Source organism: Anoplophora glabripennis, unplaced genomic scaffold, assembly GCF_000390285.2.
Source record: "Anoplophora glabripennis isolate ALB-LARVAE unplaced genomic scaffold, Agla_2.0 scaffold183, whole genome shotgun sequence".
Lineage (NCBI taxonomy): Eukaryota > Metazoa > Arthropoda > Insecta > Coleoptera > Cerambycidae > Anoplophora > Anoplophora glabripennis.
The window spans coordinates 541575-567188 of record NW_019416293.1 but is presented as its reverse complement, the minus strand read 5'-3'; the positions used below and the strand labels follow the sequence as shown (position 1 = coordinate 567188).

Sequence of the window (25614 nt, the reverse complement as noted above, 5' to 3'; positions counted from 1 at the left end):
AATTAATTTTCGCTACACTTACTTACCAACATTGGTTCAATTTTCCCCAAATTTACTTATACAGTGGTACTGGTATGTGCATGGGAACATCAATATTTTTTTTAATTCTTGGCCTGCACTTTCCTCTAATAAAAATGTGGCCGCCTTTGCAAGGAGTAATTGTTAAACTACCGGTTTTTCTAGGTACGCATCTGCCTGTAGAAAATTGATAGCCATACTTGCACGGTACAGCAAGCGAATTTTGGAATCTATAGTTACTATATCCAGCGACTAATACGACGCACACAAAACACACGGACAAAATTAACAAAACCTTCATATTGTTACGTAGAATTGTGGCATACTATTTGCAGTTCCGTCTCAAAATATGCTGACAGGTTTAAAATCTTAAAAGTCGTGGAAAAAGGAAGTCTGGCCTGCTGTTATATTTACCGCAAAAGATTAAATATCCAGGAAACATTGTGTATGTACAAGTATGTTTCAGACACTTTTAGAGGCAATAAAATATATATTTTTTAATTAATGGAAGGCTAAAAACTATTACTTTGTATTCAATTTACATTATAAGAATACCTAATTATTTAAAACACACTTACTTTAATTTTAAGAATGCACTTATTCCTAAAATATACAGGGTAATGTTAAAATCCTATTTCTATGGAAATAAATTTGTTTACAAGTCTGATTTGTATACCAGCAATAGGTATAACGCAAAATTGTCTTTTGAGAAATAAAAACATTAAACGCTAGTATGGAATTGCCCCAGAAATTGATACCATATACTGGGCGTATATTTACTTAAAAATGGTCAAGCCTTCGAAACAAATATGCTAAAAAAACGTTGTAGATAAAAGTTAAGTTAATACTTAAGTTTTTTGCATTTCATCTTCGCAGGTAGCACTATGGTTAATGTTTAAAGTGCCATATTTCTTTTTTGTTGTGAAATCATATAACCTAATTTTTCTTAGAATTCCTACCTATAGAACTGATGTTGGGAAAAACAGTTAATTATTTTTTAATGACGCCAACTTGTTCTATTATACAATATCTGTATAACGTCATAGTATGTAAATCTGCAATTTTAATTGAAATGATTTTAAGAAAAATCAACCTTTACTAAACAATAAAATACCTATCAACATTAGGTCCCTACACTTTTTATTTGCGCAGTGCTTTTATTCGTTTCATTGAACATGTAAAGCTACTCTAATCTTAAAAATATCAGTGATTAATTTTTTGGCCATGAATTAATTGTTATACGCAATACGCAGTAATACGCAAAATTGTCGCCAATCTATTGATGACAACAAATTCTTGAACGTCTAGAACAAAAACAGGCTTTAATTTTTTGGCGAATTCTGGCAATATTTTGATTAAACTCACCAACGCCATTTTGCCACCAAATGTTGATGGCTAATATTTACTTTTGTTTTCTTATCATTCTCAATCTCATTCATGTCTTAAAATAGCTAGAAATTATTAGCTATTCAAAACTATTAAATGTAACTACAGTAAAAAGTTAGACTGTGTAATAAACTTGCAATATTTTTAATAAATTCATTAATTGATTGTGTGCAGCCGCATATAAGTATATAGATAGGTAGAAGCAGAATTTGTACTAACCTAACTTCAAACATTTGTTATACAAAGATATGTATCCGTCTTTGCACTTCACATTTAGCAAACTACCGGTTAGCGTGCAGTTTTGCCCCAGTAAACTTCGAAAAAACTGCTCGTAGGTAACTGCTTCAGTCTCACAACACGTTACCAACGAAATTATAAACACGTAAAATAGCCACATCTTTGCTTGCCGCTTTCACTACTTTGGCTACAGAGGCGTCTCGGGTGTGCTGGAGGTTACGACCTCGATTTAAGAACTGTATCCGTTCACTGCAGTGTGCAAGAAACTATAAAAATATATATTTTTTTTTCATGGTACGTGATGGGAATTTACATCAGAACAAATAATTATGCAATAGGACAATGCAAGCTATGCCGTATCAAAATAATTTCCGTAGGTTGTCACAGTGAGAGAATTTAATTGGACTCTTGGGGAAGTGTAACGTTTTGCACTTTAGACAACATATTTAAATTTGATATTGGTTTTACGTGCGTATACTCTGTTTAAATCTACATCCCTTTAAATATAATATATGTATTTGTAAAATACCGTGTGGAAGCACATGATATAGATTGCCTACGGTACTGATTAACATTCATAAGAAAACACGACGTAGTACCTACACTACCTACTTCAAATTTTACAAATAATATAGGTATTTAATATGAACTGAGAAATCAATTCTTTATAGATTTCTAGAAACGCATATGACTGAGAGAGACGGGAAAAACATAATGTTTGCCGGTGGCTATTATTTTACTACATTGTGCCATCAAGCATATTTATTTTTTCTTTACGTGTATTTCAGAATGGATTTGGTAACTTGTTGTAAGAGTGGTTGCATACCCAATGAACTCAGCACGTAGGTGTACCACAAGAAGAATGTAATATGGCATAGCTTTTTGAGTTTTAAAATATTCCAAATAAAAAATTATTTATTATCATTCACACTTACGTAATATTTTCAGAAAAGCTCCATACATCTTCCATTAACAGTTATATAACCAGGTTTGCACTTGATGGGGCAAAACAAGCACTTTGGTTTTCCCTTTTCGCGAATCCAGTGTTTCCCGAACGTGTTCTTAAACCAAATTTCGAAATCACTCTCGTAAGACTCTGCTCGGAAAAGCCCAAGGAGGGACAGTAAGAGCAACAAGAAAATAATTTTGTGACGCATGATGTCGCACTTTTTTCATTATGACCATAAAATCAGTAGTTGGGTCTGAAGCGATAATAGTGTTTACCAAGGTGGTAAATTAAAATTCATAGCATTCGCAAAGTACGACGCAGAGTTTTTCGATTAACGTAAATTGTTTGAACAATACCTAATGTAATTAAATAAATATTGGGTTATGGATTATATTAGATCAAATATATTCCAAACGGTGATAGATAACAATATATCCACTTACATATGCTATATACATTCAAAAAGTATACTATTGGTACTTACGGTTTCAACATTTACCAAATTTCCAAGCATTTGTTATTAATTTTCTTAAATCCCGCACGACACGGTACTGTAATTATACTTTCATACGTGAATACAGTCCTGTTAACTCTGTTGCCTAACGCTAAGGAATTAACCAAGGCATATAACATGAAAAATATTAGGCATTTAAAAAGAAATCTGACGGAAAACATCTTGATACATATGTGGACAGAATTTAATAACTAAAGTCAACACGTGAAATAGGTAGATATCTGTAAGTATCGTGTTTCAACAAATGAAAAATGTGTTTGCAATAGGTGATAAAAACCATGGTATGTTTGTTTTATAATTATGAAATCATTACTGCTGGGTAATGTAAGATCTACCTATACGTTCGTTGTCTAAAAGTATCTTATCTAAGAATGAATCATAGCATGAACCAAAAGATTTTTAAATATTTGAGTATGAGTTTGTTACAAACAAACAACTGTTACAACTGTTCTAGAAACATTTATCAATATTCTTAACAAATAAAATAAAATTCTACAAATTCTACCTAGAAAGTACTTAATAACGAATGTAGGTGTTACGTACTTACCTACTTTAAAATTCTGGAATGCATTTGTTATTGATTTTTACATATCCCTTTTGACATGGTGCAGACACAATATTGCGTGATCCAACAGTAGCATTTTGCTTGCTCAAACATTGGATAAATCCAAAAGAAACCATTAATAATAGACAAAAAAATAAAGATTTTAAGAAATACATAGTTCTACTGATTTGTTGGACTTAGAATAACTGTAACAAATAAGGTTTCATTTACCTTTATATCAAAGCTTAATTTATAGATAAGTAACACAAACCAAATAAAATTTGTTTTATTGCTTTACCGCACGGGATTCACAATTGATTGTGAGATCATCTTTTTATTAATTCTATAATTTTGCAATATATTATCAGATATGAGGTATTGAAACGTTGTCAATTTCCTCACAAAATATTTTTGTTCTGAATCAGGCATTGTTTTATTTTATCAATAGAATGCGTGAATCGGAAGTGATTTTAATTGTTGCCTACTAATTTTTACGTTATTATAAGTTACAGATTTTTTATAGAGTAAAATCTTGAAAGCGGATTTTATATCGGAATTTAATGCCCTATATTAAATAAAATATGAAGAAGGTATTCCTCATTGCCTCATTACTTACACATTGTTTTTACTGTTTTATATTTAAAAAATACTACTAATGCAAGTAGATTATAGAATTTAATGAAATATTAGCCAAAAACAGTCGAGACAATAGGTAGGTATAGCAAGGCAAAAGTTTCTGGGGAAGCAAGTAATTTGAACACTTACGTCATTCCTACATTTATTAGCAAACAAGCAACATAAAAAACAATAAATATTAAGTGGTAGTAGAAACTACCGTACAATCATAATACATATTGAGAAAAATACCCATCACTACCAAAGCCGGATAAAAAATTGTCTGCATGTTAGATTGTTAACCTGTTATGACTACTAAAATCTAATATTCGAAACGATTATTAATTCAATATTTTCTCCTAATAATGTTGTCCTGATTGGGCGTGGAGGAGGCGTCGGTTACTTTGACGCGATATTGGAAGAATAGCAGTATTACTGGAAAAAAAAAAGAATTATGTTAGTAATCTTATACTTATGTCGCAACAACTGCGTTATGTAAATCATGAATGCATTGCACATGCTTAAAATGGGACTCAAATCTTTGGAACTAGAGTTAGAATATATACAAAGAACGTTAACCCAACACTGATAAGAATAATTGTCCTCGATTAAAATATATTTTGTCGCAGTTTTGTCTTACCATTGTTCTCAAAGGGTTTTCCGACATCTTCCTTTAATTTTGATATATCCCTGTTGACAAGGAACTCTAAACAGGTTGCCTTCTTTAGTATCCGTCACGGTATCTACGTTGTTTAGTTGATCGAAGAAGTTTTTGTAAGTGTCGCTGCGTGTTTCACTAATATAAACAGTCAACAGTAATAATAAAATAACTACACCAAACCTCAACATTTCGCTTATAGAAGGATACTATGTGATATATACGTACTTATCGAATTTAATGGAAAACATTCGCAGTCTGTAAGATAAGAAGTGATTTATGTGTACTTTTACACAGCGGAGGCTTATTCTGTGATATTAAAAGAGAAATATTAGGTATCTATACAGAACTAACTTAATTTGCGGGTAGAAGAGTTTGATGATATTGGCATTAAGAGGATTTGTGGAGATTTCGTCAAAAATTGATTAGCTCGGTTCACTTAGACCAAGCGATTTAAATTATATTATGAAGTGATGTCAATTATACTTGTATCCATCAAATTTGCAAAATTATTGTTTAGTGGTGATGTAGATACGTAAAATGGTTTTTGTAGGTAGAAAAAATGTTAAAGATCGTTTTTTCCAACTGACGGGTAAATTTGTGTGTCAGTTAAAAATCTATGTGCACCACTTTCTTATAGGTACATACATATGTTCTTAAGAGACATGTATAGATTTAATTGGGAAATACATTTGTTAGAAGACAAAAAAAAGGCATAAATGGGAAAGTTGGAAAATGGAAAATTAATTTTTCTGAAGCGTCAGAAGTTTGTATCGCATGTATCGCCTTATATTACCTACACAATATTTGTAATTTGATAAGTGCGGATTTGTGTATTTATTTCATAGCTGTTTCACTGTCTCTTTTTTTTTCAAAACAATTATTTTAATGAAACGATGATTGATTGAATTATATTAGCAAGGATAATATGGAGAAAACCAACAGTAGAATTTTATTTTGTTCTGCAAAAAATTAGTAATACCTACACTTTACAGTACGTATTATCATTTGTAATTTAACTTCCATAAACTTTTTTCAAAACTATTTCTAGTGGTACTTGATGTCTGTCTTTCCCCGAAATCGAGATATTATCCTCGTGATTAACAATTTCCTGTACTTATAAAAAATTATCTATAGGATGTTTAGTTTTCGTCCACGCCTATTTATGACAAAACTTATTATTTGAAAATATCTTGGCGCCTAGATAACAAAGGTATGTATGTCATACCTGATGTAATCAAATATTCCATATATTTTTAAATCAATTACTTACTTACCAAAAAATTTAATGAGAAACAAAAATTAAAAATCTGACGGAAAATTTTATAAATGTATTTTGTTTCTTTCTTGAGTATTAGAATATGATAGAATATTTTATTGGTCTACATTAATATATAACATATTATGGTAGCAAGTCAAAGAAACACACAATCATAAAAACAACAATTTAAGAAAATACAACTAAAGCACTAGACTAATTGAAATACACATTGGCCTAACAATAAAAAATACTTTATAACATACATAATAAACGTCAGAGTGAAAGCAACCACTAAAAGTCATATGAACACTATCCATAAGTCACTAACGGAATAAAAACAAATAATTCTTTATACACAACTTAAATTTGACAAAACATAGTGATATTATCTCAAATATCCCGTTTAAAATTAATCACAGTGCTTCTCTAGCAAAAACATTTAGAAATAAATGTATGCGTGTATAGCCAGTGTAAGGTTATGGTACCAAAATCAAAGTTATAATGATAGTTTTCTGACTGACGTCTTTTTTATTATATTCAAAAAATAATATACGTCACACAATTGTCATTTCCTTACAAAGAAAAGTTATCAAAGGTTGCAAATAATGTTTCAGTTAATGCAATTTTTCCTATACCTACTTTTAGGTATTTCGTTAAATAATTTATTGTTTATATTTTTTATGCTTCTATCTTCGGTGAAGCTTTAAATTATTGTGAATGATATAACAAACCCACTAGGTACCAATTCTAAGTTATAATTGTGGCTTTAATTTATATTATATTTTTCAATCTTATGTGTTTTTGAATACCAAGTTGTTTTAAATATTTATTTCATCCTAAACTCTATTACAGAGGCACATAACTTTTTATATCTTACCAATTTATTTATTTATTTACTGTCCAGCATATCCCGTTACCTATGTTCACACTGCCTTGCCCACAATTATCCTTCACTTTGAAAATATTTGCTGTTTTCGTGCTAGAGCTATTATTATTCTTCAAAATTTTAAAATATTGATCATACGTTATCCAAGAGCTTGCCACCAGATAGGAGTTTAAAATTAGCAATAACACAATAGCACACATTTTCACAGTCATCTTAATATATCTAGACATAGATTTGTATAGATGCGCTCAACTGGATCTCACTGATATTGTTGCCCTTATCTTTTGTCGATATCGTTAATTTAGATAGTACCGGTATTGATAATCGTACTATTACGTGCTATTAGTCATTAGTAAGGGAAACACAACTTCAGTTTTCGGAAGTTACAGAATTATATATTTTTTTAACAATATATATTAGGTGTTGGCAGTTAAATAACTTGTCAATGAAGTGAATTCAAACACTGACTGAAATGGTGCCGGCATTTATGCTAAATGATAAAAAAAATCGATTGCTATAAAAAGCTTTTGATCTCCTATTTTTGAAACAGCCATTAGTCTTATAACGTTGCATGCATGTCAAATATAAGATGATACATAAAAGTTTTAGAGGGAAAGCGAACGCTTGCAAGATATTACCTATTTAGTAAGTTTTATGAAAAATTCTAGGCATCTGCTGAAAATTGATATCGTTCAACATTTCATGACTATTGATCTTCTCGCCCTACATAATATCTTAGTTAAGGAAATTTATAACTGTAATATCCATAACTTGACACTTAAAGTTACAGGTCAGTAGGGCCGATAACCTACAAATAAACTTTTTTAATTTCAGAAATAAATCTTGCTGTCAAATGCTAAATTACGAATTTATTAACGACATAAATCTGCATTCAGACATACTGAACTGGCGACAAGACCGTTGGCGGGAGCATATAACATTATAAGAAGATTAAATACAGGATAGAAAACAGTTTGTGTTAATACATACATATAAAATAAATTGAAGTTGTTTAACTATACCTACTTTACCTGAAGAACATGATATACTTAAAAATGTTATACTTACAAACACTGAGAGGTGTTAATATTTTAATTTTGGTCATAAATGATTTTTTCAACTAAAATGTAATCTTTCTACGTAAATGACACCTGGCCGAATCCATTGAAATATGCAGAGAGACCATGCTAAATTGCATATGGGATTTAAGAAAAAATTCTCACCTTGCTTATTCTATATCTACACACTGGTTTTGATCGTCGAGTTGTTGACCCTTTGGACATGTGTCAGGAGCATCAATGTTACTCAACGGCCCAATTACACCTGCTTCTACCGCCCACAACATAAATAAAACCATGAAGAGCAACACTATAATTTTGGATATCATTGTAGCGAAACTATTGAACGAAATTATTCTCAAAAAATTTCACACAATGTAGGTACAGTGTGAGAGCAGGGCCTGAGCATTTTATATAAAGATGTGCTATCAGGAGAACAATAGTGATAATTATTAAAGGTCTTAATTTTTATTAGAGTACTTAAGAAACCAAATAATTGTAATCCTTTTTAGGAATATTTATCAAACCCTATTTTATATTTTGACATTTCAAGTGAAATAATTTCTTCGGAAAAACCTTCAAATAAATCTTCCCCACATTTAGGTATTAGAAACAATGACTTCAACCAACAACAATTTTCATCTAATTAATTTCGAAGTCGTAATTTGGCCATGGACCGCGATAAGCAATGAGAAAAATTTTTTAAACAATAATTTCATACATATTTCCTTTTTTACAATAAAACTCCGTTTTTTCGAAATATCTATAAAAAAATGTGTTAAGAACACCAAAGACTGTTCAGGGTATTCTTAGCGGTCTCTATATTTTAGGTAAAAAATAAATATACATGTATTCACATTTCATTGAAATGTATTTAAAAATTATGTCTTAAAAGAACGTCCAAAAAACCTTATCTTATAAATACTATGTTTACGAAGTTATTGTTGACAAATATAATAATACTTATATGAAGTAGGATTTCATTTGTTAAACTTTTGAATGTTACTGTTTTTACGAAATAAAGTATTTTCAAATATTAAATAGAATTTTAAGAAAGTCTCAGCCCCAGTGCTGAGTTTCATGTTGAGCGTCAAGAAAATACATAAAAAACTGTAACTAGGAATTAGGAATAATGTAGATATTTGTACACAAGAAAGATATAGAGAGAGAAAAAATAGATAAAAGATGGGGTAACATTATCGTACTCGTACATACTTAATAAAATATAAACTAAATATTTAAGTAATTTTAGTAATAAGACTGGTAAAAGATATTTTAAGTTAATTTTGTCTATTTCACTATAGGTTTTATTAATTGTTATAGGAAATATAGTTAGCAAAGTAATACCTACTTAATTACGGTCATTAATTTTTTTTTGGCATATACGATTACGAACCACGTCCAATTAAAGAAAAGACGCAATTAACATAGTCAGTTGCAGAAATGACACATAAAGATCAGAGGTCACCTAAGTTTGAAATCTTCCTCGGGTCAATCGCTCGGGATCAAGGAAGGCGATAAAAGCAGATAAGTTAGAAACTAACACACAAAACTGAATTTTAAATCTATATACTTACTTTGTACTATTAGTATGGCCGCCAAGATGAAAAGGCTGTACGCAATCACCTGAATGTACCAGGTTGGTACCTTCGGCACAGTTACTTGGGACGTCTACAAACCTCCTTGCTCCGGTGTCAACGGATCTTGCAAAGAAACAGGGCAATAGCAGCGTAACAAAAAAGATGATACGTAGCGCAGACATTGTGATATGCTAAATCTCTTGAATTGGCTACATCAAACTTTATTATTGGTGTTATCATCTCGTAGTGGTACCGAGCTATCAAAGAATTGTAAACAAGAAACGATATAATCCGATAAACTGCTTGAACGTGCCGACAAACAAGTTAAACAAAAATTGAACTATTTGTTAATGATAATGATAACATAGAAAGTTGATGTCTGTAAGAAGTAGGAAGGAGCTCAGTTGGGAAAATTAAATAAAAAAATTAAGTGAATCATTTTATAGACTTATTTAATTACATTTTGAAAGTTTATGAAACAGTAACATACTTAAAGACTTTTAAAAGATTATTGAATTTTAATTTCAAATTAAAACAAATACATTTTATTCGTGAATATTTTACATGTTTGAGCAATCTACAATCTTAAATCCATGACAAAATATTTGACGGCTCCTCACTTTCTGTCGTTGTGGACACGGCTTCTTCCTTTACTTCCAGCATAACTGTAGTTTCCGCCTGATCCCCCAATTCGTTGGGTTCTTGCGTTGTTGTCACTTGAACACCATTGACAAAATTCAAATTAATCACAGCACTATCCTTCTTGTTAGGGTCCACGGTAAAGGTTCTCTTAAAAGAGTACGTCTTGCTCTTGACGTCATGAGTATTAATGGTTTGTGGGACGCTGGAAAAATTGAAGCTTTTACTTTCACTCTTTACTGTATAATAGGGCTGGGTTTGAGATTGCAACGGTGCAGTACCTCCATCGGTATTGTCGATCACATCAACGGGATAGGTATTGTCCTCTAAGTTGAAATATCTTTTGTAATAATTGAAATATTTCGGTTCGATGTCTATTATGTCTACCTTCAGGTCCGCGTATGGATCTGTCTCGGTTTCATTTAATTTTCTGGATCCATTGTTGATGTAGGGATATGGTACAGGATTTGATGCAGCCCTGGTGAACTGAGGGTAAACGGATGGATAGTTCTGCTGAACTGGGTAATTCTGTATGTCATAAGTTTGACTAGGATAACTTCCTGCAGGATAAGTTTGTGCGGGATAAGTTTGTGCGGGATATGTTTGTGCAGGATAATCGTAGACGGGATAATTCTGTGGAGCATAGCTTTGCAGTGGATACCCATAATGTGGGGCGTAAGGTATGGACTGACTACTTACGTACGGTTGGTACGGGTATGGGTTGTACACTGGATTTTGTCCTGGGAAGTATTGGCCATATGGCGTATACCCGTACTGGCTATAAAGTTGTGATTTCGCACAAAGCAAAACTGCTAGGAAATAAACTGGAACGGTGACGAGACTAACACCCATTTTACAAACTATCTTTTATATGTCATGAACTGAACTGTAACATAACTAGAATTATCACTTGTTTCTGACCCGGGTGTCGTAAAAAGTTACGAAATTAAAAATATGTGATAGTAGTGTCATTGGAATGTTACACGGAGATGTCAGTATAAGAACTTTGTGTAATATAGGTTCATTTGAGAGCACAAGGCAGATAAAAACAATCTCTCGTGGATTGAACTATAACTATCTTCATATATGTTTTATTCCTCCTTATTTTGCTTCTTAGAAGTAGCTGTAAAAATCATAAATGATACTAATATGTAGAGGGAAAAAAGCGAAAGAATGGTTATAAAACTATCTGGCTGCTGCATGAACTTTGGTTGAAACAAATTTGTACCCAAAAGTAAATATTTTGTTTACAAATTTATATATTACAAGTGATAATAAAATATCTAAACATGTATATCACTATATTCTCTTTTTATGAAAACATTAAAAATATACGTCTTAATTGTAAAAACGGTATAATAAAAATGTGAGAAAATTTATCATCACTTGATAGCAACACTTGAACAATGGAAAGTGACAGCATATACCTGCATAATTAACCATTAACTTTTCAAGAAAATAAAAAACCTATATTTACTACATTTTATTATAGTTTAAATTTCATTTGAAAACAACTTCTTTGCATTCTCCTCGAACCACTATCTGATTGTTCTTACAAGGAACCTTTACCAAAAATCTGTCATCGATCGTAAAGTTTGTTGAGTTTTTGGTTATGTTTTGTCGAACTGAAAACAAAATCAAAATCCATTTTACAGTCTATTACCACATTTATACAGACAAAGTATTTGATTTCTTTCAAATAATAATTTAATAATTTCAAGGTATCTTCCACATTTCATTGTTGTTCCAAATGAGAATATATGTATTATTTTTATATTAGTTGTTGCAATGCTAAACTACTAAACTAAATTATTATATAATTACCTTTTAACGCCTCAAACTCATCGGGAGTAAGCACCTTGCCTATGTCGCGTGCAGAAATTATGTACAATAAGAAAAAAATTGCTACTATTCTGATAAGCAACTTCATGGTGTATTCTTCTTAACTACATTATTTAAACTACATAGTTCATGACGCTTGTACACAAACGAAACATTATTACATTATCAAGCAATACTGTAACACTGATTACCGAGAACCGATATATTATTTTAATATGACCACTTAATTGACCACTTAATCACTTACCAAGCAACAAGTAAATAAGTTTATAACATCCAATAATAGCACCCAACCTCTATGGTTATACATGTCTACTTTAAAATGAAAAAAAAAAACATGCAATTCCGTGAATATATAATATTTCTTGTATGTTTGTAAATATTTTTAATAAATAAAATAATTTCAAAAGTATACTTAGAAAAACAATTCGCGTATATTTATTTGACCTTTGTTTTCTTTAAACAGAACACACTATATATTTTTACCTATATAGGTAGAACACTTTTTAGGGTTTGATAGATATGTCTTTAATAATAAGGATGTATGTTAACAATAAACTCTTTAGATTATTTTGGTCTTACGTCTCTTATTATCAGAGATAGATCTGTTAAACCTTATATCACTATAATATTAAGGAAGCACTATATCCAACTATGTAATAATATATAAAAAAGTATCTCCAAAATGCAACAATCAATGGTTTTTAAGTAAAGTTTTGAAAACACAAGAAAAATTCCAGCAACTTTACCCATACCTTTTTTCTCAACGAAATTACAAAATATAAAGGGGATCTAATTTATGTGAGTAACCCTGCACATTTTCATTGTTACATATTTAAATAATTTGCAGGACTTTATTTATTTTCTCTGGAATGGATATTTCAATTGCGACTGCCACTTTTTTAAGAGTTAATAAATAGAAACTTTTATTGACATTTTATATTATCACATTATCTTAAACAAGTTGTACCACTAAGTTTTCTTATTAGTTAATAACCTCCACACATCTTCCACGTACTAGAATGTATCCATTAAAACAGCCTACTTTAACAACATTCCTGTTATTCACGAGATCTTCGTTTGTTCCATCTGTACCTGTTTCCGATTTTTCTGATATTCTGTTTTTGTTTAACTCTCCTAAAAAGCAAAAATAACTCTTTTTGTTTATTACTGATGATTACAAATTCTTTTAGATACTGAAATTATGCAAATATGCTGTGGTTATAATGCTATTTATGGTGGTGGTCTATGCATAATACACAATTAAATTTTGCGAATTTTTATTCAAAAGACGTTAAATTATTTATAATTTAACTTAAAAAATCAGACTAAAAACCCTGAACATAAAGATAAGCATATAAGTAAAACTATAACTGTCTCCGTACTGATACATTAAATATTTTTGAGAATCAGAAAACAATAGGACCCTATTCTACATTAATATCTTATAGTTAGTAATATGAATGTTTACCTTCTTTGACTAATTCCGCAAATTCGTCGGGGTTCCATATTTTGTCACCTTGGCACATGACTAAGTCGATCGCAATAGTCAATAACACCACACATTTTAAGGACGCGCTCAACATCTTTGATGTCTAAACTGCAATGTCTCAGTCAACTCCGACAGGGGCAGGTAAACTACAATCTTATACAGTAAATTAGCCTTTTAAAGTCGCTAATGTGTTACTATAAAGCTTACACGGCACGATGCCTTCAGGCAAAGATTTCAACCAGTGGTGTATCTCAAGTTTAATTTTGTTCTTTTCTTGTTTGAGAATACCGTAAGTATCAAGCTGAAAGAATTAAAAATTAATATGTACTACAATACAGCGGTTTATATAGCCACTATATATAATATAATACTACCTAGTGTTCATACTGTATCTGTTGCATTCGTACATCTCATTTTTTTTATAGTCCCATGCTTCCTCATTAAAGTAATCCTGCCATGTCGCTGTGTATCTAAACGGGTTTCGGAGAATTTTGAACAAGATCCTTTTAGTTATTCTTAGAACAAGAATACTCTAGAGTGAATCATGGAGAAAGTACGATACATGATGATAGTGATTCAAAAACAAACCTGGAGGATATGTAACAAAATATACGTTTCCTTGAAAGAAGTTATTTTTACACAGTGCAAAGGTCAACTAATTTTATTTAGTATTTATACTTACTTTGCATAAATTTTGAAAATCCAGTAACGATCACAGTAATACTACTACATACTAAACAAGTTTAGCAAGATTAAAACTACAATTCGGAAAACAAATTAATTGAAAAACGCACATTTTTTTTAATAATAGAATAGAATAAATATTTGAAAGTTGGTGGTGATGTATAAATGTCATTAAAAAATTGTCTATGATGTCATATGTTCTAGTTGAGACACCCTGTATATATTTTTCAAATTTTGTACAATTGTGTTATACGAGTAAGCATAAATCCGTAAAAACCGTTGAGAGATCAATATTTAAATTGGGTAAATATTATATTTCATTCAACTTATTGGTTTAAATTAATTGGGCAAGATATTCACAGGGAGATAAGAGCTGTAGATATATTTACATCTGTAAATAAAAAGACAACAGTTCGTGGTAAATCTCTTAGAAATAATGTCGTTTCAGAGCGTAGTTTTCATTTCTGCATTTGTCCTTTTATTTTTTCAAGAGTCCTGTTTCCAAAGACTAATCTACCCAGATGAATTCGAAAAAATAAAGAGTAGTGAGTACATAGTATAAATTTTACAGTTGAAGATAACTTGAAACACGTTTTTAGAAGACGAATTATCACAAGACTATCGAACTGAGTATCAAGGAAATGCGACAATAGAGAATAGGTACCTATTCCGTGTTAGGTGTAAACCTGGATTTATACCAGTTCGGGGAAGGTGTAAGGAAATCGTTTAGTTGCTTGTCAGCACGTACATCTATGTAATATCGTTAATTTATATCTATTTAAAATAAACATAGTTTCCAATTAGATCAATATATTATTAAGGTTGGTTATTAACACTCACTGTATCTATGACTATAAAACGAAATAATTTTTTATTTGTATTGAAAGCAATTCAAGAGAAAATATAGCATTTTATCGTATTTTTCAATGGAAAAATACTTCTGATATTATCAAAAAGTAATATCTTGTATCGACTATGCTCAAATTACGTTAGAAGTATGGCTGGTTGCATAAAAATGAACGTAATCTTTAAATTTGTCTCATTTATTAAATTTCTTTAGCAAAGAATTTAGTTGTGGCGGGTACTACCCCTACGCTCTATTTTTGTGTTCCATTATTCCATAATTAATAGACCGTCAGCCCGCTGCAAAAAAAACCGTATGATTTCTCCACGTATGCCCATCAAGGTATCGTTAATTTAGCGCATGCTGACCAATGAAAAAGCACAATTAGCCGGTAACCGTGAAACATGCACCGGTAAAGGTAATTGTTAATTGCAAAAAAAATCGCGTTTTACAATTATATTTACACGTATGCCGAGCATACTAAACGGTATTTTAGCAACAACAATTAAGTGGAAAACGTTCGGCATACGGGCAGAGTGGAACCGAATGGTCGGGTGACGCCCTTAAAAGTGTAAATAAATATATCATCTATTTTGTAAATGATAGTATGCCTATTCGAAATTCAATGGTTTTTGGCATAAAGTGCACAATTTCCAAAGGGCATACGGTTCCCGAAGGTCTAACTAATTTCCTACGGTTACCGGTTAATTGTACTTTTTCATTGATCAGCATACGCTTTATAGTTTACAGCTTATCAATACTTTAACACATTAATATTTATTGTGACAAATTGTTTTGTTTTGGATAGGAAAATAAGATTCATGTAATTGATGCACGGTTATAATGTTATTCAAACATTTGTGTTTCTTCCATGATTATTTCCTCTAGCGTATGTTTCAGATTTTCTTCTCTTTTAACTTTAGAGATCTCCCAAGAGCGCCGACTAAAACAATAACGTATTAATAATATGTATTTATAAAGTACTTTGATTGCTTTTGGATGTAGCAGTAGGTTCTTAACGTTAATTCTCATTTTCCGTGATTGTGACTTAAATTGTTCTAATGCGGTTTAAAAAGAGGATTTTTAAAAATAATTTACCAATTGGGCTAGACATGGTTGCCACAAACACCAATAACTCGAAGCCAATAAACAACATATAAAAGAAATTCATTGCTGCTTAGAGAATGATTATTTCTAGAACTTTTAATAGATACATATAATAATTATTTGTATATGGGCACGACAGTTCTTATCCTTAATTCATGTGGGAGTTAGTTAAATGACCTGTTTTTTATTACTGATTGTTTTTAGTTTATAACTTTTCAATATCGGATTTCTATATTTGAAGGTCACATCAAGAGATTCCTTGGTACCTATATTCCTCAGTACAATTTGTGAAAGGTTTTCGTTTTATGAAAGCATTTAAGCTTGTTTTTTTTGTTACTAATATTAACCAACCCAGAAATTTTGTAACCTAATTAATATGTTAAATCTGCCAGGATTATTAAATAAAAGGCATGTAAGATGAACAATTTATTCGAACATGTGTGTTTTTTCAATGATTAATCTCCCTTAGGGGCATTAACATTAATCTTCCTGCAACTTTTCTTGTTCTCCTTTTCCTTGTATTATAGTATGTATAAAACCAATAACGTATTGGTAATTTATAAATTAAATTATTATGTTTTTATCATCTTTTACAGCTATGCACACTGTTAACTGTTATATGTTACTTATCCTCCATTATTTAGAAACTTTTCGTTGTTATAATATAGTTTGAATAAACGTGAAACCAAAACAGGAAAAAAGAAAAAAATAATTGCTTAGAGTCTTAGAAAATGCTTGTTCCTAGAACCTGTATGTATAATGATTATTTATGTTATAATTATGATTACAGTTAAATTTTTAGTATTACTGATTGTTTTAAGTTAATAATTTATTCATACCGTATTTTTGTTTTAAGAGACCCTTTGGTATATTCCTTAGTACAATTTGTTAAAGGTTTTTGTTTTATGACAGCATTTAAGTTTTTTATGCAATAATGAAAATAGCGTTTATTTTGGGCGAACCGAAAATTCCGAAATTTTTTTTTTTTATTAATTAAATTACAGTACTGAATAACATATTATCTTAAGTTGACTGATTTATTTTATTTACCATTTCATTACTAAACTTCCGTATTTCATTCGAGTACACCATCGTTCACTAAAATTATTAAACTTGAAGATAGAAAAACGACGTCTTTTATTAAAATAATGTGTCGACCATACGTCAGTCCCACAACCCAACGTTGAATAAAAAAATTATTGCTCAATACAAGAAATTATTATTATATAAGCCCTAATCGAACAACAAAATCTTCTTACGGCTCTTTATTCACTATAAATTTGAGGCAATTTTTAAATAAAGTTTTCCAAATTCACCTTAACTATGCAAATGGTGATTGACAGAAATTCGGTAATCAAGAAAGCTGATGATGTCGAGAAAACAGTTGAACTGCCATGACAATAAAACAAAAGCTACAAAATGTTATGACGAGTAAGTGTTTGGAAGGAAAACCTTTAATTTAATTTAGTTATTCGTAATATCTGCTTTGGCATAGTGTCAATTATTATTATTAAGGATCTAAGAAACTCCAGACTGAAAAATTCCCAAATCTCGTGGATTTTTCTTTTGAGATCAGCAACTGTCCTTTGCTTAATGTTCTACAAGGACTTTTTCATATGGTGTAATAATGCTTCAATAACGTTTAGGTTGGGACAAACTTGTTTGCATAGTAAAATGTTCAAATATGTAAGTACCTACTAATTGTTTGATACATTAAAAATATTAAAACATATTTGATTGCTTTATTTTCGATACTAACAATCTTGGGTGGATGGAGAAAATTTATTTATAAATTCCTTAAAATAATACTATGGAAACCGATTTAATGGTCTGTACCAATATGAATAAAAACAATAACTATAATTCTGTATAACTAGATTATATTCTTAATTTGCTATTCCCACATATTTGACTTTGCTTTGCAAAATATAGTCTATATGTAATATTTGAAAGAAAATTTTGTATTATACCCGTACTAACATACTTTTTGATAATGCATAAGACATTAAATACCAAGATGAGGGCAATATGTTTTCTAGTAATTTTTAGTATAACATTTGTAAACGGCGATATCGACGATGAAGAAACCTGGCAATATGAAATGCTCAAAATGCCGGATTTAAGAGCTATGTGTGAACAGTTCCAAGACGAAACTAATGTTGGTACAAGATGTAAAGAACAGCTAAGTATTGTGTGTGGAAACATAACACTTCTTCTGGCAAGTAAGCAATAAAAATTAAATGTTGTTACTCTGAACAGATTTTCTGTTTATGTTTGGTTAATGGAAATGACGGCTCGAGGATCTAGAAATCGGGAGGTCAATTTCAAGTTAACATAGTTCAAATTGCCCTATATGGAAGCTGGTATAATAATTTAACAGTCCCTCAGCCTTCGTTTTATTGCAGTGTCGGATGCGTCGTCAAAATTCCCATTCACGGGCCTAGGATACGCCTCGAAAACGGATTTGGGCAATTTCGATCAATGTTTGTCAATAGATCACAGTTACGAAGGCGGTCGAATTCTGGGGGAGCACTGTATGGAAGGTTTAGTAGTTCCCGATCCATCTGACAACATATCTGACGCAAACGTGAGTTCTCGCTAAGCAAATTGCTGTGATGAAGTGCACGGAACTCGAAATTTTGTTTTAGACGTATTATACGCTGTCAGTGTGCCGACCAGATGGCTGCAATGCCAGAGACTATAACGAAATTGTTGAACCACTGCTTGACGCGAAATTGACGGAGCTTTTCCTAGACAATTGGTGTCAAAAAGCAGTACCTAATAAAGCCTTCGATGTTACGGAGATCGTTACACTGCAAGTCTTATATTTTCTCATAGAAAATTGTAAAGTGTCACTCGATGTCTGCAATATTTGACTGGATTCTATTTGCAGGATGCCAAAAAAATACGGCATCAAATCTCGGGAGGTGATAGTACTAATCAATGCTTCTTAAAGGAGTTCTTTGACGAAGCCTATGGTGATATTGAAAAAAACTTATCTACCACTGTTTCTTAAAAAAATGTAATTATTCTTTCTTCTATTCCCTTTAAAAAGAATAGCAACTTGCTTAAGAAGTTTTATAAGGCATTTTTTTATTAGCATTATCACCTCCCGGTATCAAGTGAACTCCATCTTTTTGCCAAATTAAGAATAATGATAGCTCAGTAACACTAATATTTTTAAAATTAATTGGTACCTTTTACTTTCAGGACAATTTTTGCAATAATAACATGGCTAATTGTTATATCAACGATATATGACGTCTATATATACAAAAGTAACAACAGTAAGTGTTTGAAATTCGTTAGTTGTACATATATAGTTTTTCTTATATTGCCCACTTTTTCAAATTTTTAGATCATAAAAAATGCATTATGCTTTTGAATAGCAAGTAGATTAGTTCTGTTTGGAAGAATCAGTTATATCTAGATTTTTCTCATTACAGAAAATCAAAAAGGATTCAAGATTCTTCACAGCAAAGCATTTATTTAAATATTTTTTGTATTATGCTGAAAAGCCACACTCGACGTTTTATGAAAGTTTTAGTGATATTCCTGTATTTAAAATAGCTAATATTTTTAGTTTAAGATATTTTGAGCCGTATATAAATACTTTTTAGAAAACAATCATCCCTTACTTATTGCATTTTCCTTACTCTCGAACGGTAGAAAATTGTTACACATCTCCAAAAATTCCACATCAAAAGAACACATCGAAATACTTAACGGATTAAGGGTAATCAGTATGATGTGGATCATAGCTGGTCATGGATTTATGTCATGGGCAAAGGTTCCTGTTGTGAATATAGAGGACTGGGGAGAGAGTGTGAGTTAAATTTTTGCCCAGGGATTCATTTTATTTTATTTGCACTGAAACCAGTTTACTTACAGTGATTTATTTCAGTGGACGAAACACTTATACGCGGGGTATATCCTTACGGCACCGCTAGCAGTAGATACATTTTTTTATATGTCAGGTTTTTTGGTGGCCTTTAAGTACTTACAACGTAAAGAGAAGTCATTATTAAGTCAATTGTTATCCATACCACAAATGTATTTACATCGCTTTTTAAGGTAATTCTCTCGAATAATTAATTACACAATTTAATACCGTACCGGTTTCTTAACGATAGGTATATGTAAATATAATTATTTGACCTTAGACTTACTCCGGCATTGCTTATGGTATATTTGGTGATCATCTCATTATTTCACCGGCTTGGAAGTGGACCTTTATGGGAGAAAAATAAAGATTATGCTAAAACTTGTAGAGATAATTGGTCGGCAGTGTTTCTTTATATCCAGAATTACTACAATTATAAAAATGTAGTAAGAAATCTTTTTCTCGACACTAAATTGAACCATTATCGATCGGAGGCACTTCTGACTATATTCACACGTATTACTTTTTTAGTGTTTACCCCAGACATGGTTCTTGTCAGCTGTTATGCAATTGTTCTTAATATCGCCGTTAGTATTAATTCCCTTATCTCTAACTTTACGAAAACCCTTAGGATTTAAGAAGGCTATGGTAGGGTTGACGATTTTAAATATTGTTTCTACTTTTACACCCATGGTCCATAAGCTCTATGTTCTAGATTACAGAAAGTAAGTATTAGTAGTAATTTTACGAAAGTTAAAAATATTTACCAACATTTTCTGAAACAGAGGAATAGCTTTTTTTACCTCTTTTAGTGAATACGATTCCCATTCAAGACTTATTGATTATTTTATGGGCGTGATGTTGGCGGTTTTTATGAGAGAAAATATGGATAAATCTTTTCTATATATGGTCAGGGAACAACGTAAACCTGTACCTATGTGTATTCAATTTTAAGTTAACATATTTATTTAATTTTATCTAATTTCAGGTCATAAATCTTGTGATATGGATATTAATTATACTCGCAATGTTAGCGACGGTGATGTGTTATCAATTATTAGTGGAAATGCAGGAAAACTACAAAATAACAGTAACCATTCTGTCTTTGATGAGACCCATGTGGAGTTTTGGACTGAGTTGGATAATTTATTCTTCCTATCATGGATATGGAGGTAAATATGCTTATGATAAAGTAAAATGTGACTTTGAAGACTTACCTTACTGACCTAATATCCAAGAAACACACATTAAACTAAATCACTTTTACTAGACATCTAAAACTGCTTAAAGCCATCTATCAAAGAAATTTGATTATAAAATTATTTCTAGGTTTTGTCAACTGGATTTTGCGTAGACCGATATTCCAAATTCTAGGAAGACTCACTTATAGTATTTATCTCGTACATCAGTCGGTAATTGATTACAACGTTATAACAACAAGAGCCCCTTGGTATTTTACAGACTACAATGCTGTAAGTATCTTCAATAGCCATTACACACATAATCCTTTAATGTTTTTCATCTTTCGCCATACTATATATACACACCGATAGATATTAACGATATATTTTTGTATTGATATTATTTATACTTTTTCAGTTTTATTTATTTTGCGGGCACTACATAGTATCAGTAAACATTGCAATATTTTGGACATTAGCTTTTGAAATACCCTTCATTGCATTAGAGAAATATATAGAGAAAACATACAGTTCCATCTTAGAACGTAAGTGTATTGACGTAACTAACTTATTATATTTTATAGCAACGTTTTTTTTTAGGCAAATCGACACAAAGAGATAGTAATGAAGAAAAACAACTGCAAAGTATCTCTCTAAATGGGACTGGTGAAGACTTAGTTAAAAAATGTACAAACTCAGAAGGACTGTATACGACGAGCAATGAATTTCTCGGAATTAATGTACCGAATTAATATTGTTTTCTGAAATAGATAATAAAAATATTTACGTAGTCTTCTTATTTGTTGGAAGTAAACTCAATATTACCTTCCAATATCTCAATATATCAATCGTAAAGATGATCAGTTTCAAATATTAAACGGAAGCAAGCTATTTTATCCGATATTATCCTGATTTTCTCAGATTTTTCCTAGACATAAATTATCAGGAGCCATTTAAAATTCATCGAAAATTCCCAAATATGAAAGCTCCCAAAATTTAAATAAAAATATTTACCATACAGGTAGGTAATTTACATTTGCTCATAATTATTATGACAACATAACGTGTCACTAACATATTTTATTTTAAATATTAATAAAGGAAAAAACAACGAAATCATAAATATCTATATTTGCAGTAGACATAACAGTTCCGGTATTCGATTTCCTTAATCTTCGGGGTTAGAAAGTTTCCTTATGGATTTGCTCAGTGCTTGGATGTTCAACAACATTTTCGTGAGTGCGTCATCCAGGTTAGAACTTTCGGGCACAGATGATTCTACTATAAATACATTTTTTATTGATAAAATGGGGTGCAAACGAGAGCAACGTTATATAAATATTCTTATTAACAATATTTATATAAAATATACTTACATACTGCCGTAGAATCTGTCAGTTCTTTACCATCTTGCCCATGCCCACTTTCCACTAGAAGTAAAAAGACAAAAATAAAGAAGAGATAAACAATCCTCATCTTTTCCGCTGACATTACCCGCGATATTAACTTTCACGTACTATCTTGTACAAGAAATATAACGATGCTTTTATAAATAAAATTTCATTTATATACTTATGAGGAAGAAACGGACCATATATTTTCAATTTATTTTGATTTCAAAACCCATTACGCGCTATATTAAAAAAATAAATAAAAATCTATTTTTCTTGAGCCATTAAAATTTTATTATATTTCCAATGTTCTATATACCAAGTCGAATTTTTCAATTAGTTAAAAAGCAAAAAATCATAGCATTATATCTTGTTTATTGTTTCGTCGTTTTTTATAGCTTTGAATTAAAAATGGTGTTCATATTATATTAATTAGTTCATGCGTTTCAGCTGTAATTTTTAAATGTCGATGTGGGTAGTGGCTGATTATATGTACATATATCTTTTTACGTTTCGTTACATACATTTGTAACTTTCATTGTTTAATAGTTTTTGAAATTTATATTTAGATTCCTATAGGAAAATTTATTGGGAAATTTCAAATTTATTTAATTATCACCAAATTTTATAGTAAAAATTATTAAGAACAGAAATATTTTAGTTAAATTTAGTCGTATTGTTTCTTACATGATATAGGTATATCAAGTACATGGAATATTCAAATTGCATATATTAACAGCTTTTTGACCGTAGTAGTATACTTATGTACAATATCATGTTGTAATTCCGGTGTTTTTCATTTTAATATAATCTGTAAGATAATTTCGATATTTGAGAAATACCAAATACTTTCCGATATGTCTAATACTCTGAGGATGCAAATTAAATTTTTTGTTAAATTCTGTAAAAATATTGTATTTATTTTCAACTATTATCATAGAAGAGAATTAATTAACTACTTTAGAACTAATTTACAAAAATAATAATTGAAGTTTTATTCTATTTTTTTTTCTGATAGACTGTAATTTGTATTTTGTTTAGAAAAGTGAACACTTTATCTTCGAATATTGTATCATATTTAAATGTCCACAAGAAAGGCATAGGTATTTTAGATTTAATTATTAGGTTATAGTTCTCTGAACGGAACATCTTTTGCCAATAAAAATTGTAAATTATATGTACACGGTGTCTCAAAGTCGATAGTATGGACACAGACAATACAGCTTCGCCCCAAACCGCTACTGGAATAGGACAATAGTTTTAGATTTCCGAATTGCCGTGTACTCTACACCACCAGCAGAATTTTAGGAAGAATCAAATGCAGCGGCCCGCATTCCTCCTACGTGTATCCTAGCAACATATAAACAACACTTTGGCAATGTTGGCAGGCGTACCTACTTACGGATTTAATTTGTACACTTTTTTATCAATATCTGTTTTTTGCGTTACTGTATTTACTTATATGTATACTTAATGTAGGAATTGATAAAAATGTTTTAAAAAATCAACGAATATCTATGTATGTAGTTTTATATGATATTCTGCAGCGGTGTCACAGTTAGGTTATTTAATCATAATTTCGTTAATTAGCTACTATTTTCATTTTTTGGTATTGATATACTGCAGAATATAAAATATATTTCCAAATAAACCAAATTCGTAATGATATTTTAAACACCTTGTAATATAATTTTTTTAATATTTAATGATGATAAATTTATTTATTATACAAAGTGGGCTATTAGTACGTCGCGGAATGCAGTTACATGTTTTTTTTTTTGTATTTTGACATCCACTTATAGGTTTAATAATTAAATATAGAAAAAAACTTTAAATACAAATGTAATTTTTTTTCCTGTTAAAAAGCCCTCTTTTTTTCTAATATACTTTTATTAGAGAAATTTTTCTGTCTATGTCTGGACCAAGTAATTTCTATTTTTAATTTTCCTCTTGTTTGAAACGTGGTTAAAATTTAAAAATATAAACTTTTAAGTTAAAGCCTTTTATATTAGGTATTTTATATTTTTATTTCTCTATCATATTACATGTTCTTGTATTCATAGGGGATCCTAGAACTACCACCAAGATTTACCGCCTCCGCCACCACCACCACCACCACCACCACCGCCATTCGATGTCTTAGTTGTTTTCTTCTTCACCGAATCAGAAAGCTTCTTTACCTCACAATTTACTGTAATGAAAACAGTACTGGTTACAATTTATACATGTATTTTTTTAATAAATATTAAATATTTTCTAAAAATGTTTCGTATCTTTAAAAGTTGTATCTATACGTATACGTACCGTTGCTCCTACCCTTCTTTTTACCTGCAGCTACTTGATCAGAAACTAAAAATAAGAGGAAAATGACACAAAGTAAATACGGAAACGAGATTTTCATTACAGACTCGATTCGAAGTTCGCAGCAGTTGAAGTGCTTGCAGCATACATTATGTCTAGAAATAAAATGTAAATATTAATTAATCACAAATTGGTAAAAAATTATTTCATTGTATATTAAAAATTCAATATCTAGATTGTTTTTATGTAGGTATATATGGTATTTTGGTCCACCTCCAGAGCAATTATATTGTTAAGAAATTATACGTGGTTGTTATATGCAATATTTTTATAGCTTAAAACAATTGTGTAGCTATCGTGAATTATTATAATTTTATTGACGAAACGCCATAATTTTATAGATCTAATTTCATGTTCTTATCGTTAATTAAAAAAGAAAGGAAAATTTTCATGATGTATTCATTTTTTCTTATCAGTATCTTACCAACAATTTTAAATTGATATTTTAAATTTACGTGGCGACATGATTTATGTTATCTACACG

General features: G+C 30.5%; 1 protein-coding gene across 1 annotated transcript; it reads left to right on the top strand.

The window, feature by feature from the left end:
• Nucleotides 1–18331: 18331 nt before the first annotated feature.
• Nucleotides 18332–22164, top strand: LOC108912261 (nose resistant to fluoxetine protein 6-like). Its single transcript, XM_018717455.1, has 13 exons — nt 18332–18536; nt 18720–18901; nt 18963–19129; nt 19525–19601; nt 19935–20140; nt 20219–20388; nt 20478–20643; nt 20729–20922; nt 21010–21127; nt 21186–21369; nt 21527–21669; nt 21797–21923; nt 21979–22164. The coding sequence occupies exons 1-13, from the start codon at nt 18332–18334 to the stop codon at nt 22128–22130; spliced, it is 2091 nt and encodes a 696-aa protein (XP_018572971.1). The 3' UTR covers nt 22131–22164.
• Nucleotides 22165–25614: the final 3450 nt, after the last annotated feature.